Source organism: Cercospora kikuchii (genome assembly GCF_019650295.1).
Source record: "Cercospora kikuchii DNA, contig_00004, whole genome shotgun sequence".
In the NCBI taxonomy this organism is placed as follows: domain Eukaryota; kingdom Fungi; phylum Ascomycota; class Dothideomycetes; order Mycosphaerellales; family Mycosphaerellaceae; genus Cercospora; species Cercospora kikuchii.
Genome location: NW_025408585.1, coordinates 2717049 through 2734775, shown reverse-complemented (window position 1 = coordinate 2734775; position 17727 = coordinate 2717049). Strand labels below are relative to the sequence as shown.

The 17727-nt window shown below is 52.5% G+C and overlaps 8 protein-coding genes across 8 annotated transcripts; 4 read left to right on the top strand and 4 right to left on the bottom strand.

The window, feature by feature from the left end:
* Nucleotides 1–15: 15 nt before the first annotated feature.
* CKM354_000730900 (uncharacterized protein) lies at nucleotides 16–1844 on the bottom strand (the record flags this gene model as incomplete). The annotated part of the gene is made up of 2 exons (XM_044802652.1): nucleotides 16–1566; nucleotides 1617–1844. The coding sequence occupies 2 exons, from the start codon at nucleotides 1842–1844 to the stop codon at nucleotides 16–18; spliced, it is 1779 nt and encodes a 592-aa protein (XP_044658587.1).
* A 668-nt stretch (nucleotides 1845–2512) lies between these two features.
* CKM354_000730800 (uncharacterized protein) lies at nucleotides 2513–4384 on the bottom strand (the record flags this gene model as incomplete). The annotated part of the gene is made up of 1 exon (XM_044802651.1): nucleotides 2513–4384. One exon carries the CDS (start codon nucleotides 4382–4384, stop codon nucleotides 2513–2515), a length of 1872 nt encoding a protein of 623 aa, XP_044658586.1.
* Nucleotides 4385–5824: 1440 nt separating this feature from the next.
* On the top strand, nucleotides 5825–7461 carry CKM354_000730700 (uncharacterized protein; the record flags this gene model as incomplete). Its single annotated transcript, XM_044802650.1, has 5 exons — nucleotides 5825–6018; nucleotides 6068–6455; nucleotides 6505–6548; nucleotides 6598–6928; nucleotides 6979–7461. The coding sequence occupies 5 exons, from the start codon at nucleotides 5825–5827 to the stop codon at nucleotides 7459–7461; spliced, it is 1440 nt and encodes a 479-aa protein (XP_044658585.1).
* A 520-nt stretch (nucleotides 7462–7981) lies between these two features.
* CKM354_000730600 (uncharacterized protein) lies at nucleotides 7982–8570 on the top strand (the record flags this gene model as incomplete). Its single annotated transcript, XM_044802649.1, has 2 exons — nucleotides 7982–8277; nucleotides 8372–8570. The coding sequence occupies 2 exons, from the start codon at nucleotides 7982–7984 to the stop codon at nucleotides 8568–8570; spliced, it is 495 nt and encodes a 164-aa protein (XP_044658584.1).
* A 394-nt stretch (nucleotides 8571–8964) lies between these two features.
* Nucleotides 8965–9738, bottom strand: CKM354_000730500 (uncharacterized protein; the record flags this gene model as incomplete). The annotated part of the gene is made up of 2 exons (XM_044802648.1): nucleotides 8965–9400; nucleotides 9464–9738. The coding sequence occupies 2 exons, from the start codon at nucleotides 9736–9738 to the stop codon at nucleotides 8965–8967; spliced, it is 711 nt and encodes a 236-aa protein (XP_044658583.1).
* A 210-nt stretch (nucleotides 9739–9948) lies between these two features.
* Nucleotides 9949–11236, bottom strand: CKM354_000730400 (uncharacterized protein; the record flags this gene model as incomplete). Its single annotated transcript, XM_044802647.1, has 2 exons — nucleotides 9949–10926; nucleotides 10976–11236. The coding sequence occupies 2 exons, from the start codon at nucleotides 11234–11236 to the stop codon at nucleotides 9949–9951; spliced, it is 1239 nt and encodes a 412-aa protein (XP_044658582.1).
* Nucleotides 11237–13670: 2434 nt separating this feature from the next.
* On the top strand, nucleotides 13671–15969 carry CKM354_000730300 (uncharacterized protein; the record flags this gene model as incomplete). The annotated part of the gene is made up of 4 exons (XM_044802646.1): nucleotides 13671–13747; nucleotides 13804–13843; nucleotides 13988–15508; nucleotides 15562–15969. 4 exons carry the CDS (start codon nucleotides 13671–13673, stop codon nucleotides 15967–15969), a joined length of 2046 nt encoding a protein of 681 aa, XP_044658581.1.
* Nucleotides 15970–16229: 260 nt separating this feature from the next.
* Nucleotides 16230–17696, top strand: CKM354_000730200 (uncharacterized protein; the record flags this gene model as incomplete). Its single annotated transcript, XM_044802645.1, has 3 exons — nucleotides 16230–16342; nucleotides 16392–16479; nucleotides 16539–17696. 3 exons carry the CDS (start codon nucleotides 16230–16232, stop codon nucleotides 17694–17696), a joined length of 1359 nt encoding a protein of 452 aa, XP_044658580.1.
* Between the last annotated feature and the right edge of the window lie 31 nt (nucleotides 17697–17727).

Here is a 17727-nt window from a genome sequence, read left to right as displayed (position 1 = left end):
AACAGGCAGCATAACTTAATGCACGTCTGGTAGAATCCACTCGCCCCTCCCATCTCTAAATACCTCCTCGTGAAATGGCCTGCAAATTTCATCAAATTTGATCCACCTTGACTCAAAATCGCCATCCTCGGCATTCGCTGAAGTAGCCCTTCCGCCACCTTTCCATCTCTCATCCGGCCAGTACTCTCTCATGCTGTCTTCATCGTAACCTCCATAGGCGATCGGCATGACCGGTTCCCAGATATGTGCATCATACAAATATCTCGTGTAGCCTGCGTACCACGTCTCGTTCCACCATGTCTCGCGTAAAGCTTTGCGTCCGTCTCTGTGTGCATTGTGATGGATGACCGCGGGGACGATTCCAGTCCAGATGTTCGTGAACAGTGGGACTTCGTTCCATTTCATCCAGCGCGGGAATTTGGGGTCGTGGTTGAAAGTCCAGAAGGGTGGTTGCGTATCTGTGATATCTTTTGCAAGGGTCTGATTTGTGACTCCGTAGGGATGTGTTGGAGGGACGTTCTCTCGCTGTTCGGCGAATTCGAGCTCAGTTGTGTCGTTCCAGTGTAGCCAGGCTGTGTCGTCTTCGGAGAAGACTGTGTTGAGTCCGATTTCCATTCTGTAGTCGAGACCGATGCCGAATTCGAAGTTCTTGTCTGGGCGGAGGGCGGCTTTCTTTCGGACTTCTTCTACGTGGGATGGGACGAAGGGGTGGAGAGGTTCGTATCCACCTTCAAGCTTTTCTTTCATCTTCTGAAGATTGTTGCGCGAGTCTTGGCGTAGGGCCTCACGCCAGACTTCCTGGTCTCCCAGAATGTGGGAGAAGATATACTGATCTGAGCCCATGTTCGCCTCGAATGGATCATTTGTGAGGAGGTCGCGGGCTTGGTTGAACATTTTGCGCATTGCCTTTACAGTGCCCATTGCCACTCCAGAATTAATGAATCGCGGGCGAAATTTGATGAAAGGGTTCGCCTCGTTTCCGATGTCTGTGTCTGTCTCCGGTCCATAAACATCTTCAGGGAGACTGGAAAATGGGACAGCATAGCAAGGCGGATCCTTCTCAGTCCATGGCCAGCAGCGCTTTTGGCATCCAAAGATAATTTCTTGATGAATGTTGTGCTCCTTCGCAGCGTTTCCAAGTTCCTTGGCTATGCGTTCGTCTGCTCGCTTGTTGACAGCAAAGTAGCGATCTACCAATGTCTGGGGCCGGAGCTGAAGCCAAATATCATAGCCATCTATCATGAGCACGAGGTCATCGTCCTTTGCCGGGTCAAGTGAATTGAAATACTGTGCTATTCCAGTCACCTTCGCCAAATGAGAGCCGCCTTCGACATACTTCGGGTCGTCAAAATCCTCTCCCCAATTCACAACAACAGGATCCGGATAGCCCAGGATCCCTGCGCTGACCATGACTTTGCAGAGGTTGACATCGGCCTTGGATGCTGGCACCACGAGGTGCAAATTCGCTGGAGGGTTTTTGCTGATTGTATGGTTCTGTTTTGACCCAGAAATATCTGTTACTTCCTTTACGGCTGTCGCAATTGATGTTAAAGTCGGTGATGAAGGCTAGAGAGTATGAGTAATCGGCGTTTCGCAGCTGGAGTATGTATACTGACATGGAGAATGTACACAATGAATAAGATCCACGTAAAAACCAGGAAGAAAAAGGGCTTGCCTTGCAGCATGACGATTGCTCTTATGCCAGTCCTCGAGCCTTCGTCTTGGTCAGTACCAGGATTCGACGTGTGGCCTTCATGAGACGTCAGAAAAGCGGCCGCTTCTTCTGCCTTTTTGGCAGCAGCTTCTGAAGCAGCCGAAGACCACGACCGCTGCCGCATGGTCATACTGATCCCTGTCCGTTGCCTTCCGGGCTGTGCAGTATCGTGTCGCAAAGTTTATCAAGCCAAGGTTCCGGCACAGTAGGCATCGAATATCATATCCAAGTCACACAGCACACCTGGCGTAGATGAGCACTGCTTTGGTGGGAAAATTAGATTTGGGTCCACGACTTCTCCTGTGCCACCCGGAAAGGTATTAGCGACGGGAGTCCTGCATGACTTTCGCGGAAAGGGTGCTGCAGCCACAGAAAGTAGACTTCGAAAAGTCGGATAATCGCTGCTGGCCAAGACGTCGGTCGGTGTCGGGGTCGAGATTAGAAGCAGGCGCACTAAGACACGACGGATCACTCGCCAATGAATTTCTGGGAGCCACATTCTGCAGTGGTGCCAAGACAGCTCGGTACTGGCCTGCCGGGCTTGACCTGCGTACCGTGGCGCCGCCGAGGCTGCTGAGGACACGTAACGGCTGAGACGGATGCGTCGCACAAGCTGACTGGATGGGTGACACGAGGTCAGAAATGGCAGACATGTGGTGGACGCTGAACGAAGATGTGTGATGGAGAATCTGATCAGAATTTAATTGATCTTGGCCGTATACCCCGCTAGGAACGCTATCAAATGGAACACAGATGCTGAGACTAGAGAGTACACCTGTCGCTGGACAGTTTCGCGAATTAATGCTCGCCAGGCTGTGCAGCCTGCCGTTGCTGAAAATCCTGACCTGCTAATCCTTCTGCTGCTCCTCCCGGCGAGACACCTGCTGCTGCTTCTTGAGGTTGTCCTTCGAACGGGAAGGCTCCTTCAGGAGCAACTTGTTCGGCCACAGGCTCGGATCCGGAGGGCGTTTCGTCCACCGACGGAGGAGGCTCAAGTGGGCGTGGTTTGGGAATAAGCGGCTCATGTTTCTGTATCTTTGTCGGATGATAAGCCTCATCGTCGCCTGGCTGGAACAAGACGTCTTCAGTAGCCTTGCAAAGCCGCCGCCAGCTTAGCCAGCCGCGTCGGTCAGTCCATGCACCTCCTTTGCCTCCGTCGACAATCTCCTCTGCGTCTTCCACAGGCTCAGCATTATACCAGAGCAGATTCGCAATTGGCTCCTTGGAGATGAGCCTCTCATCAAGACTGTGAGTCGCGACCCTCAGCTCAGCTGCTTTCTTTTGGAACCACATCCTGCGCCACCAATACTTGCGGAAGAACTTCTCTGCTGGGTTTCCGGTGACGTGCAGTAGTACAGGATGCTGGTGTGTCAAAACATTGTAACCAAGTTCGACGCTTTCCCAACCGGCCGGTGTTGAATTTGTGTTGTTCAAGCCAGCGTCCAGAGATTCAAATGGTGGCCGTGAAGCCAGAATATCCTCACTGATGCTGATTTCCCATGGGTTCACTGGGTCATGACGTGCATCCGCTGGTGGAGACCAAGAGTCTGTCTGTCTTGTGAACGCAAGTTGGCCTTTCCAAAACGCCAGAGTCTGGAACATTGTGGAATCGTAGTCTATGCCGATATGATACTCTGTCCGTCTACCGAAAGTTATGGGCTCTGTACGAATCAATGTGTTGTTGTTTGGGTCCTCATGGTCGTAGTACACCCTATTCTTTGCCACTTCCAGCAAATCCGGCCTGTTGAGCAAACGCTGGTATTCCTGGTCTCCAAAGAGGTTGGCAAAGTAGAATTGATCAGAGTCTGTCACATGATTAAAGTGAATTGCCTCCAGTGTGGCATTGAAAATATTCACGAGATCTTTGACGGTGCCCAAAATTGTACCGCTATTGAGCCATTTTGGGGGATTCTTGTCGCGATTCTCGTTATCGTACACTGGCCCAAATGCTGAGTAGGACATTGTACTTTCTGGTACTGCCCAGCAGGCAGGACGGCTGAAGTCTACAGGCCAACATAACTTGTCTGGCCCGAATACGACACTTTGGTACATCTCCTGCTCGGCAAAAATTTGTTCTCCATAGCGCTCAATCGTTCTCGCGTTTGCAGCTGCATTAATGGCGAAGAATCTCTTGAGGAGGACGTCTGGCCGTAGTTGAAACCAGATATCATAGCCGTCTATGATCAGAACTAGGTCCTCCTGATATTCGTCCGAGGCTTCAAGTTTCTCTAGATAGCGGAGTATGCCTTCCACCTTCGCGAGGTGCTGCACATACCCATCAGTAGCTTCGTGATCGCCATAGTTGATGAGCACCGGTGTCGGGTAGCCCAAGATCTGCGCCGAGAGCAGCAATTTGCATAGTTCTGAGTTGGTGCTGGTGGCCGGTATCAGGAGGTGCAGGCGGCCTTTGCCGATCGGAGGCTGTTGATCGAGCTGGTAATTTTGTACTGTCGTATCGTCAAGGGCAGCTAGAGGCGACGAGGAGCCTGAGAAGCCGTTGTTGTAGAAATAGCTCAGGCGGAAGCCTCGTATCCAGAGCCATGCGACCAAAGATGCAACGATCGTAGTGGCTACGACTTTCGCAACCTTGGATGAAAGTATCCGCCAAATTTGTTGGCGGCCTCCTGTGCTCCCGTACCCGGTGAAGCCACGTAACTTTGAGAAAATCATCAGCGCGACAGGTCGCCAGTCCGCTGTGTGATGAAGTGTCGTGGAAGAAGTTGCATCTCCTGGAGTGACGCCGTGTCTGTGGTCCGCGGCGCGAAGTGCGTCCAAGCAAAAAGAGCCCGCCTTTCCAGCAGAACGGATCCGGCCAAGGAGACGGAGACGGCAGCTAACTAGCGAGTGCTGAGATAGCACAAAAAGTGCCTTGTCGTGTGTGGCGGCGGGAAGCTCTGCCCTACGAGTGCTCCCGACGCGCGGTCTGCCACACCCAGTCCCACCCTCGCATCCTCCGTGAGCCCCTTGCTGTCGTTTCTCTTCTCGCCGACTTTTCCGCGTCGCCACAGAATCGCCCGGCTGGAGAGGGGCTGAAGAGTCCACAGCTATGCAAATTCGGACATTGCACAATCTTGCCATGCCATTTCGCTTTGGCATCGACCGGGCCGATCCGATCTGCACAGAAGTCGTGGTCGGGGCGGACCGGCTATCTGTCATAAGCCCTCTCCCTCTCTTCCACCCTACACGCTTCACAGACACGCTTATCATCGCTCTGCTGGCAATATCCTCACCGCGAACACGGTCCTCCGGCTCAAGGTCCTGCCAATGGCCTGCTCACGCTCGATTCTGGCCTTTCGTGACGATGCATCTTCGACCATTCAAGCGCAGCAGGCAAGATTGTCTCACGGCCAGCATGTGCTGTAGCTCTTCAAAAGTAGCACGAGTGTTGTGTTGTGAGCTCCGTGCACGCAGTGATGACGTACCGGGCGCTGCTTCAGGCGTCTACAGAGGAGCAACAGTGTTCAAGTCTGCCCACATGGCTGTAGAGACAAACGTTATTATACATGTCCAGCGCAGCAGATGCAGACCAAACGGGACAGTGCGGCGCCTGCTCTTATGCAACGATCGTCTACGCTGCTAAGGTTACGTATCAACGGCTTCATTACTTTAGCGACACCACATATTTACCAGAACGACTGCCGTCTCCATCGCCAATAGATCAGCACAACCTGGCCACACACGAGCGCCAGGCGGCAGACTCGGGGTCTACCGCACGTGGCTATGACTGAAGAGAACGTGGCAAGTGGGAAGGTAGAGCAGCATCAAGAGCTGAGAGCACAGCAGAGACTCCGCATGCTACCCTCACCATAACCTCGGGCGATCATCACTCTTGGCCTTGGCATTAAGCCTCCTACTCATTTTTACCGGGCTCAGCCAACAACTAGCAGAGCCGCAGCGAGTTGCTATTCGACAGCAACCTCGTGCTACCCGCGTTGGCACTACGGAACAAGCAAGAGATGGACAAGATCATCCTCCGCATGGAAGCATGCAGCTTTGCTTCGCCTAAATCTCTCGGCCATGCTGACATGCCCGCTCCCTCAATAGCCATCTAATGTCTGTCTTGTTTCCTGTTTCCCAATTTTCCATCCCTGCTCACATTATTATTGGAAAATGGACAAATCGAAGGAACTGTCAGATGGCTATCATGCCGAGACTCAGTCCGAGGATCTCGTGGTTGCTCAAGACGAAACATGGGAAGACCCACGAGTGAAGAAAATCAAGCGGAAGGTGGACATCAGATTGTCCGCTATGCTGGCCTTGATGTATATCGTCAACCAGATTGATCGAAATAATCTGCCGAACGCGTGCGTACATACTACCCGATTCGCTGGACAACTACTAATCATTTTTTAGTGTCATTGCTGGCATGGACGACGATCTCAACCTCATCGGCAACCGATATCAGGTCATAGTATTGGTCTTCTTCCCTACATATGTTCTCTTCAACTTCGTGGCTACAGTCCTAGCGCGCAAGCTCGGTCCTCGGCCCTTCCTCGCAGGTATCACTTTGGCCTTTGGTTTGGTCGTCGTTGGATTCGGCTTGGTGGAGACTTGGACGCCTCTGATTCCCCTGCGCGTTCTCCTTGGAATGTTTGAGAGTTGCTTCTTCCCGTCTGCGATCTTTCTAGTTGCCATGTGGTATACCAGAAGAGAGGTTGCAAAGCGCAATGCCTTCTTTTATCTAGTTGGCAACAGCGTTGGTGGTTTCGGCGGCGTGCTGGCATATGGATTGCAACAAATGGTATGCGTTCGCCATCACGTCCTGTTGCAAGAAGCTGACTTCTGTGCAGGATGGAGTTGCAGGACGTCCGGGCTGGCAATGGATCTTCATATGGTAAGTCGATACTGCCACTGCTTAAGACTCACATTCTAACTCCGGGTAGGGAAGGAATCATGACCATCATTATTGCTGCTCTCGGCTATTTGTTTCTGATCGACTTTCCCGAAGAAGCTTACAGAACGAAATGGTTCCTCAAGGAAGACGAGATCAAGATCATGATCGACAGAGTTCAGCGCGACAGAGCAGATGCCCATGTCACGCCTTTCAACCTCAAGCACTACCTCTCGCAAGCCAAAGATTGGAAAATTTGGTTGTTCGGCATCAACTTTGGGATGTCTGGTGCGGTAACTTATGCCGTCAGCTACTTTCTCCCGATCATTCTGAGAGACTCGTTGGGATTCAGCGTCGTTCAGTCGCAATGTCTGACTGCTCCAGTACGAACCTCGTGAAATGTTCTTACGAAATCTGCTGACGCTTCTCGCAGTGCTACGCCTTCTCATTCCTTCTCGGCTTTGCGACAAGCTGGGTTTCCGACAAATACAACATCCGTGGCCACGTGCTCATCTTCAACGCTCTCCTCGAGATCATCGGCGTAGCAGTTCTCGGATATGCCGAGCAGCCCTACGTCCGCTATTTTGGCGCATTCCTGATTACGGCCGGCTGCAACTCGAACGTGCCAGCAAGCATGACATATCAAGCCAATAACGTGGTCGGCCAGTGGAAGAGAGCTTTCACCTCCGCGACGATCGTGGCCTGGGGCGGTATTGGTGGCGTAATAGGCACCGTGGCCTTCCGCTCGCAAGACAGTCCAACTTACAGACCTGGCTTGTATACGTGCTTCACTTGTGCGAGTGTGACGATTCTGAGCGTGGCTACTACGACAGTATACATGTGGCACAAGAATCGTCAGCAGGCGAAAGGGTTGATCATCATCGAAGGAGTGCCGGGATTTAGGTATACTCTGTGAGCATTACGTAGAGCAAACATAGATTCTATCGAGCTGTAGATTTCCAAACATCGTACGAACATTTGGAGCTTCACGATGTTTTCAATGCGTCGACAGCTCGCGCTACTGACAAGAGCAAGCTCGTGGTAAAAGGTCCGGATGCTCGGACAAGCTTCATGGAATATGCTTATGCGCTACTGCACTACATCATCACTCATAGATCTACAGACTCTTGCCGCCGATGGGTTTACACTTTCGCAACAAGCTTATGTTCTCATCATCATCTTCCCTGCCACCTTCTGAGCTGTCAGCTCGGGCAAGAGCTTGATTACTATTCATGTGCATGGAAGCAGTGGGTATTTATTGAACGCATTTCCTCGAGACTTCCTGTGCAATCTTACAAACACTCGATAAGTCTGACAGCGTCTTACTGAACATCAGGGCATTTTATATCAATCTCAAAACCAGCATACGAAAGTCAGTCTCATACACCTTCTTCATTTTCGACTTCACCTGTTCTTCGTATCAACATTGAGAAGACATGCCTTTTTACGAAGTCCGCCACGTCGACCCATTGTCCCAAGCGCAGCAGGACTCGCTCGCAGAAGCTCTGACTACCATCCACTCGACAAAGTTCACCACACCACGCCTATTCGTCAACGTGGGGTTTGTAGATCAGAGTAAGGTCAACACGTACGTAGCTGGAAAGCCCAGAAAGGGCAATTCCATCGCCGCGAACGTGCGTGTGGGACCAAGCAGGACGCAGAAAGACTGGGACCAATTGTGCGAAGAGGTTGTGGCCGCTTGGCAGAAGATTGTACCGGATGCAGAGTTGAGGTGAGCAAAGCCCATTGTATTTCTAAGACTGGTGCAGTGGGTTTCATGCAGACGTTGGAACATGAGTGCTGATCACTATGTTTTGATTATGCAGAGGAGTCTTCATCCTTGGTTCAATGACTGCGGGCTGGGAAGCCGGCTTCACGATGCCATCTGCAGGACAGGACGTCCAGTGGCTGAAGGACAACTGGCAAGCTTTTGAAGAGAAGGCCAAGGCTGGCGACGAGGATTTTGCAGATATGCTGATTGACATCAAGCAGAGAGGGCTGCAGCAGCAGGCGAATGGGAAGTGAGGTACGGATGTTTGGCGCAGGCTGGAGTCTCTGTGACCACAAATTTGATCAATAATCTGCTCGCACTAGTTGTTCGTATCTTGCAAGAATCTGCGCGTTTTGGCGTTTCAATCTGCTCCGTAGCGATCCACCGTGTTCGCCAATATACAGTGAAGACTGAGAGAACCTGCACGCGCATTCTGACACGGACACATGTTGAACAAGTCGGCTTCTCATCCAAGCTCGGTCCGGTCGGGCTTCCATTCGAAGCACGTGTCAGGAAATATGCCTTCCCACATCGGGAGGAGATCCTCGAGTTCTCAGCTTCAACTGCAGATACTGCCTCGCCGCAGAGAGCCGATTGAAATGAAGGCTCCTGCCGACGCGGCACTGGACCAGCTTCACAATGCGCAAGTCAGTCATCCATCCACCTCGCATTCGTAGTCGCAAGCACCACTCTCTGGTCTTCCAGCAGCTTCCTGACTTCTTCCCAAGGCCGGTCTGCGAGACAACGGACCATGTTATTCATACTCGATATCACAATCCTCACTGTGCTATGCCGGCCCGAAGCCCATCGCTCGGCAGGCGTCAGCTTCCTGGGAGGCACGAGTCCACTGTGCACGAACTTCATCCACTGCAGTAAGTTGGCCCAGTTCGGTTCGCGGTCACCGTATCGCAGATAGCACTCGACGTATTCCTTCGCTGGCTTGGCGCTATGGGTCTCCAGGCCGAGATCTCGTAGTTTGCGCGTGAATCTTGCCAAGAGAGTCGAGTCGTAAGAGTTCATGTCAATGCGGAAGGAGTTTTCGTAGTAGTAAATCTTGAGAGCTTCATTTCGGATCTTCTTACATCTGTCAAGTGCAGGTCAGTGTTGTGGAGCTTTCCAGGAATCGCGCAATGAAGATGGGACTTACGTCTGCAGCAGCGCTGGCCGCTCGTGGCCGAACTCTGTGACAATTATGCGATCTTCTTCACCGGCGGTGTGCAGTACGAGCCGATAGATGCGGTTTCTCAACTCTGCTGGAAGTTGCAAGAGGCGCGAGGGCGTCGGCAAGACATGTGCCGTTTGAGGCTTTGCGCCCATTTCCGGCTTGGCTGTCGGTGCTCGTGCGAGCTCCACTGACGCGACATCACTGCCCGCGACCAGCAGGTCGTGTGTGATCGGCACTATTCGCGTCATGTCAGCCATGTTGCAAAATGTCGTGTTTGCTATAGAAACGTTTGTGGATGTGGATGTTGAGTCAAGCGCCAGCCGAGCTCCCAGCTCCGAGGTGGGCTGCAGCTCAGCTGATCTCGTTTCAGGCAAATGCCACTCACACTTCACCTTCGTGTGCACCATGCATAATACTGGTTTGCATACACAATAATTCAGACATCCAGTCAGCACTTACAATGCTGTCTATCTTGTAATCTCTATAGGAAGTCTGTGGCTTTCATCGGGGGTCTCTGCACCGCCGACCTTGCGACCGCCCTCCTTCCTCTTAACTCGGCACCACAGTCCAACCTCCTTGTCCATGATGAACTGCCAAATCACCCCAGACCAGCTGTAGTGGCAAGGCAAATCTGAGTAAAACTCATTTGCGATCTGATTGAGCTTCCACAGCCTGGTCCATGGAATGGCAGGAAAGTCATGGTGCTCGTTGTGCAGACCGACATTGTAGGTCACCAGGTTCAGGATTCCGTAGTACGAATAGGTTTCTGCTGGTGGCGGCGCCAGTTTTGCGGCCTCTGAAGACATTGCCTCTTGCGATCTCTGGTGTTGCGAGAAAACATAGTGCTCCGCAATGAAGTGTCCTGCGCATGGGTGCAGGGACCCTGCCAGGAAAGAGCTCATGATGAAGTATCCCAAAGCCTTCCCTCCAAAGTTCTGCACAATCAGATAGTCGAACAGCAACTGCGCTGCGATATTCAGTGCATGTATCTTCGTCAGTGGTAGATTGTACACCATCATGGGTCGTAGGGCATAGAAGAGGATCTGGAACGTCGCAAAGAATGCCTTGCCTGCAACAGAGTCCAGGAACCAGGCTTCCAGCGCAGTGGGCAGATCCGTATCCAGTCCGTCGACGCCGAGTGACTTGTGATGAGTCAGGTGGTAAGGCCTAAAGGAGGCGGAGTATGGGATACCAATTGGTAGATTGGCAACAATTGCAAACAGCCTGTTGGCAAGCGGAGACTTGAAGGCCAGGTTATGCGAGATCTCGTGTATCGCTAGGAACAGATTTTGGTTGGCCGTAGCGCCGATCACGTATGCTGTAAGCAGAAACGGCCATGACAGCACTGGACTGTCTCTGAGCGCATATGCACAGGCGATTTGAAGACCGACTACCGCAAGAACAAGCGGAATGGTCAATGGCTCAGGTCCGCAGAGTTTGAGAACCTGTCCTTGGTCAGCAAATCCGCTGTCAACTGGATCGTGTCGTACGCACCTCCGGATGCGCCTTTATTATTGCCTGCCTCCTCGTTCTGTGCGGCTCTTCTGTGTATGTCCAAAAGAAGTCATCGTTGGCTTCTGCAGCGGGTGAGACTGATGCCTGCTCTTTCTCGGATTGGTGGCGTGTTCGGTGGGTCGAGTGCGTTTTCGAGACGGTTGCGGTAGTGACTGAAGATGACATCTCGAGGGCGAATGAAGTCTCGGTCGCAATGAAGTGGACGGTGAAGCACAGAGACTGCGAAGCGATGTTCACCATCAAGCTCAATATTCCAGAAGGCGGTCCCTGGATTCATCGCCCCACTAGGGGTCGTGCCAAGACGCTAGCGCACGCGACCTGCAGCCACTTCACCTCCCGTTTGCCGCCTTCACTTCAGATTCGTTCTCACCTCCACTTTCACCACCGCTTCGCCGACCATGATGGAGTGCTCATGTACCTCAAGGAAGCCATCTGGCTAATTCTTCTGGTTTCCTCTGGCCGAATCTGCAGTGCTACTTGGGCTTATGCCGGCGCACTGAAGAACGCCAGTTCAAACCATCAGTAGAGCTCTCATCCGGCACTCGATCATTCACGTTGCGGACAGGGAGCCTCAGTGAGCCAGCGTACAGGATAACCATCCAAGATGGGACTTGTGCTCGGCAAAGTAGCGCATCCTAGGCCTCGTTTCCGTGAGCCAAGATTGTCCGTTTCAAAGGAGTCAAAACGACGCAAATACGGCATACACAGATAGACGCTCGATTGGAAGCCTAGTCGTCCGCTGAATCTCAGATACCGACGATCCTGCACAACAAAATGGCTTCTCCATATCCGGCCACACCAGGCCATCTGCCGACCATCTCTCATGATTATATTCCTGGCCTGTTGACCTGAAAGAGATGCTGATCTCGAACCCACAAGCTGCTCTGCATGTCATACTTTGGTCCTGTGGTGCATCGAGCTTTCGGACCAGCCCGGATACGATGCAAAATCAGCGAAGCCGTTAGCCAGAACAGAGCTCTTTCGCCCAAGACGGCCACGCCGCGCGAGAAGTACAGCTGCTATCTTTTATGGGTCGCCATGTTGAAGGCGCAAGTCGCAAGGTCCTTGGTCGATGTGCATGATGAATAACTCTGAGCAAAAAGGTGATCTCGGCGAAAGGCACATCATCGCAAAAAAGTGCACCCGAGCAATGGGTGGGAGCGCGAGCGGATACAACGAAGCACCTCATGTTGTGCGCCAGGATTAGACGCGCGATGTCGACGTCAAGCAAAAAGATTTGCCAAAAGATCGGACGGATTGGCGATGCCCGAAGTCGAACTCGAACACTGAACCCCGCTGGCAAAACAAAACAATAGCACGCGCGACCCGCGCTTCGAGTATGCAGCCCTTTCGGACGCCTCGGAATAACAAGATGCAAGGATTTCATGGCGGTAGAACTTGCGTTCTAAGCAGTCGCTGTGCATTACTTGTTGTGGTTGTCGACTTCACGGAGCTCTGGCTATTGAGTGACAGTTCCGCCGAACTTTCTGTTTATGAACGTCACCCATTAAGCTTCCCGCAGCAACACCGATCCCGCCGAGCCTCCGTCGCCAGGACTGTTCACTCCACCACCTCATAGCTTTGGGTGTTCTGCAGCCCCGCCAGGCAATCCAGAGTGCAAGCGACGTCCAGGCAGTTGTCGGTCCAGAGCACTCAGCGGTGCGTTCAAACTCGTTCGCGCATGTTCAATATGGGTCTGGCCACTAAGGGCCGCTCGCGTTGTTCGCTGACGCACGTGACCGTTTCGCATATTTCCATGGCAGTCATGGTCGCTCGAATCCTCTGTCGACTGCTCGAATGGCCGACCGCGATGTGGTCGATAATGCATTGCTGGGTCTGTTCAGCATCCGCTGCGCTTTGGCTGGGCGTACTTGATCACCACAGCCTTGATGGAAGTAGATGAGGACTGCAGTGGATTCAGGTTGGAAGTCATGCGCAATGCTTGGCTGGCTGCCGAACAATAGCATCAATGACCTCCTGTCTGCTCTTACGTGCACGCACGGACTTGGTCACCTGCCCGAGAAGGCTTCTTTCCCATGCAGCTGCGAGACACTCAGAATCAACGTTTCTGGATACGACTCGCCGCGGACGTCCTTCGTCCCTGCGCTTTTAGTGACCACCGTCGCAAATTCCACCTCCTTCATGCGCAGCACCTCAGCCTCGCAGCGTACAATATCTCAGGTTTCGGGACCGAGAGAGACTCTCTGAGGGGCATACCTCGAGGGCACAACACAAAGCACATGTCCAATCAGGACAACATTATCAATCACAGACGGGCGTCAACTGAATGCGTTACTTCAGTATTGACCGCATATGCACTAAGCAAGTGGAGGTGGTTGTGCCTCCGCAATTTGTAGTCTTTGGCGGGCTGAAGATTTTCGAGCCGGCGCCGGCGCTGACGGTACGGCTGTACTTAGTCTTGAAAGCCAACCTTCATGGTACAGATACACCTTCACTGCTTTGACTCTGCAGTGGCAGCCTTTTTTACATCAGATATCCAAAGCTTGAGTCTCCAATCTACCAACTGCCGTATTAATATGGTGATTTTCATCATAACGAAAAGTGGTGGGACGGGTCAAAACGCACCGAGATCGCATCCTGCATCTACCATGCCACATCGCGTCCGCGCACATCATGCAGAATGGACTTTATGCATCTTCATCAACATCCAACAATGCCGCCAGCGCGTAGTCATGATAGACCACGGCAAGATCCTGTGTCCTGCCAACTCTGTCGCAGCAAGAAGCTGAAGTAAATTGGAAGCTGCAAGCCTGGCTGGTTCAGGGTTTTCTGATTATTTTTGATAGATGCGATAGGCAGTCACCGTGCTCAAACTGCAAGAGTCGCGTAAGTCAGAACTCGGGGCGGCACACAGTCCGACTTCCGCACCAACTCATCAATCACCACTTAGAGAGCCGGATTTGTCACTATGATATTTCGTTACACACATCTGACACACGCGTATGCTGACTTTCTATCCACTGCTTACAGAAGGTTCATTGCGAGTACCGGGGTGAGAGGCCGGCAAACTCCACAGCAGCTTCTCACGAAGATGGCCTTCGAGCTGAGAACCATGCTATCAGAGCTCGACTCGATCGGCTCGAGCAAGCGGTATTCCAAGCCCACCACCCCATAGCCGCGTCAGCTACTGCGGGCTCCGTTCGCGACTCCTCGAATGGCACGCCCAACGTAGCAAGAACGGAAGCTGCTCAGGCAGACGAAGACTCCCACTGGCTCGAATCTGTGGGCGCGCCATCTGACACTATTTTGCCGCGCTTCGCCGACCGCGTTGCGATCCGACTCGAAACACTGGAACAATCTCTAGCATCGAGCCAACAGGCTCAGGTCTGCACTATAAGTATGCCCGCCTATGATCTAGCAATGAGTTTCCTCGATGCATACGCAAAGGAGCTAGATGCCATGCAACACATTGTACACATTGACAGCACTCGTGATGCGATCAATCGGGCTTACGGTGATCTGGAAGCCGGGCGTGAAGTTGATCCAGGAATACTCTGCCTTATACTGGGAATTTGTGCTTGCCTGACATTCTACTGGTCTACCACGGGCCGGTCTTGGGGCACTGAAATGTTCCACGAATTGGACTCAGCTCACAAGGCGGCTGCTCACTGGGCAGAGCAAGCACTATACGCGATGCAGCAGATGCATCTCACGACTGCCTCGTACACCCTTGAAAGTGTGCAAGGCATGATCATGCTGACGTTCCTTTTCTACCACATAGAGGGATTCACAGCACGAGTTGGGCTGATGCACTCTTCTGCGATCACCATGGCTCGCTCTCTTGGCCTTCACAGAACGGACGCTCCCCAAGCAGTGACTGTGACTTCCAATCAAGCAGAGACCATCGCCAACGAAGTGCAACGAAAGGTCTGGTGGCATTTGGCGTGCACGGACTGGCTCTTGGCATTCATGGGAGGCCCTCAAGAGGGCACATATAGCATGAGCGCCCGCAACGTGCATGTGAACCTTCCTCGAAACCTCAACCCAGAAGATCTTAACACAAGAGGGCCAGATTTCGCTCGACCTTTGAGTGAGCCGACTGTAATGTCTTACTACCTCCAGAGGATTCGACTCGCGACCACTTGCCGCGAGATTGCAGACGATCTATGGACCAAACTCCAGTTTACCGACCCCAGCGACATTGACCCTCAGACGATACTCGCTCTTGACCTGAAATTTGAGTCTCAGACACGTGAACTTCCATTTTTCATGCGTCTGGACACTTCATTAGCGCAGCTGAAGGAGTCATACGGAGAACAGGCGGCAACAGCAATGGATGCTCAGCGATTGTTGATACATTTGATGCTTAACACAAGACGCTGCAAGCTGCACATGCCTTTTCTTGTTAGAGTGAAAACGTATCCATGTTTTGCAGCATCTCGTGCTGCCGGTTTGCAGGCTGCGCGTACCGTATTTGAGGCTCGTCGGCACGCCATACAGAACGACAAGTCGCTGGTAGCACAGCAATTACGCCTTGGTGGCCTACTGCAGGTATGTATAGTGTTTTGAGCCCAGCGCAAACCCAGTGTCTGATCGTTCTCTAGCATCTCTTCTTTGCCACAATCGTGCTAGTGATGGACCTGTGCATCAATAGGGACGAGATCGATGGCGCAACACTCGTAGAGGTGCGCGAGAGTCTGCAAATAATGGACGATGCAAAAGAGTCCTCGCCCATGGGTCGACGCTTTCACGAATCTCTCCTGAACATACTCCGAAAACACAACGTGGTTTTGCTCAACACGACTCAACAAGCGCACAGTCTCGGAGCTACCGAGCCAGCTGCTAATGGGTCCAACGGCGTGTCTGTTGACCTTCCCAACGGGTTCCCAGGTATGGAAGCCAATGACATCGATTTCGACAGCATGTGGCAAGACTTTATGAATGCTGGCCCGACGCTCGACGCTCAGACCTGGGATGCCATCCTATCTGACCTCGACATGCAGCCGATATGAATCATCGAATGCGTTTCTCGAGTCCGCAACAAGACAATGCAGGCGAAGAGTGGCATGCGACCCTATTAAATGTGGGTCTGATCGGCATGTCATTGGTCAAAACATAAATCCCTCTCGCCCACACAATGAATCCTTCCATGGACACTCCGAAGCAATTGAATATTGCGAGCATTATTTATTCAATGCAGCAAGCAGTGACTTGTTCAGCAAACAATAGCCAGCGATTGCTCACTTGTGTCACAGCCTTCGTTTGAACAGTCATGGACGCCGAACACAGCGACTCAACGACCAAGGACGTCAAGATGTCCGACAGTGTCGACACATCCCGGAACAACAGCGCAGTGCAATCGGAGAGTCACAAATCAGAACTCAGGTACGTACACCGCTTTGGGCTAGCTGAGATTCTAGCTGAACGATCGTAGCTGGCGGTCAGTGTCAGCATTGTGCGGCAGCGCATTGGCGTACTTCATCACTGTCGGCTTCATCAACGCATATGGCGTCTTCCAGCAGGTATGCTTTCCGTCGCCGCTTGCCCAGAACTCACCAGAGGCATAGCTAACACGAAACAGTACTACACCGCCCACTACCTGCCCACGTACAGCAACTTCCAAATCTCATGGATCGGTGCATTCGCCAACTTCATGGTCTTTGCATGCGCGGTCCCCGCCGGAATCCTCGCAGATCGATTCGGACCTACAATCCCTATCCTCATCGGATGTATTCTCGAAGCCGTGGCCATTTTCATGATCTCGCTCTGCCGGGAATACTACCAATTCTTCCTCGCCCAAGCTGTCCTTCTCGGCGTTGGAATGTCATTCATCGCGATCCCGACATCAACGATCGTGCCATTATACTTCGAGCGAAATCGAGGTCTTGCACAAGGTCTCTCGATAGCCGGATCGAGCTTGGGAGGCATCGTTTGGCCCATCACCTTGGACCAGATGCTAAATAAAGATAACTTATCCTTTGGCTGGACGATGCGAATTATCGGATTCGTTTTGCTTCCTCTAATGGCGATCGTCCTGCTCACTGTACGCAAACCGATCCCGACCGCCTCTGCTTCCTATCCCGTCGGCGCTGCCGTTCAGCAAGAGGAGAAAGGAGAAGCCAACACGACCAAGAAAGTCAAGAAAGACCTCACACCACTCAAACAACCACCCTTCATCCTCCTCTGCATCGGCCTCGCAATCGCCTACTTCGGCTTTTTCACCCCTCTCTATTACATCCCCGTGTACGCCGCAACATCGCTCCGCAAATCCGAAGACTTCGCCTTCCACCTCGTTTCCATCCTCAATGCGGCTTCGATGTGCGGTCGTGTGATCCCCGGATTTCTCGCAGATCATTACCTCGGTCACTTCAACACTCTCGCCATATCTGCGACTATTTCAGGAGTGGTGACGTTCTGTTGGACCACGGCAACGAGTTCTGCGGGCCTTGTAGTTTGGGTAGTCGCGTATGGCTTTACTTCCGGGGCAATTTTGAGCTTGCAATTGGCTTGTGCGACGGTTTTGACCACCGAGAGGCCGGAGTTGAGGGGAACTGCGGTGGGGTTGACTTTGGCGAGTGTGAGCCTGACAGGACTCTTTGGGCCGCCGATTGCGGGAGAGTTGGTCGAGAGGGGATACTTCGCGCTGGCAGCTTTCGCGGGCGCGGCTTTGCTAGCTGGTGGAGTGTTATTGGGTATGGCGAGGTGGACGAAGAAGGCTGGTATCTGGGTGAAGGTCTGATTAATGGGCTGATCGCTAGGACAGAAGGACG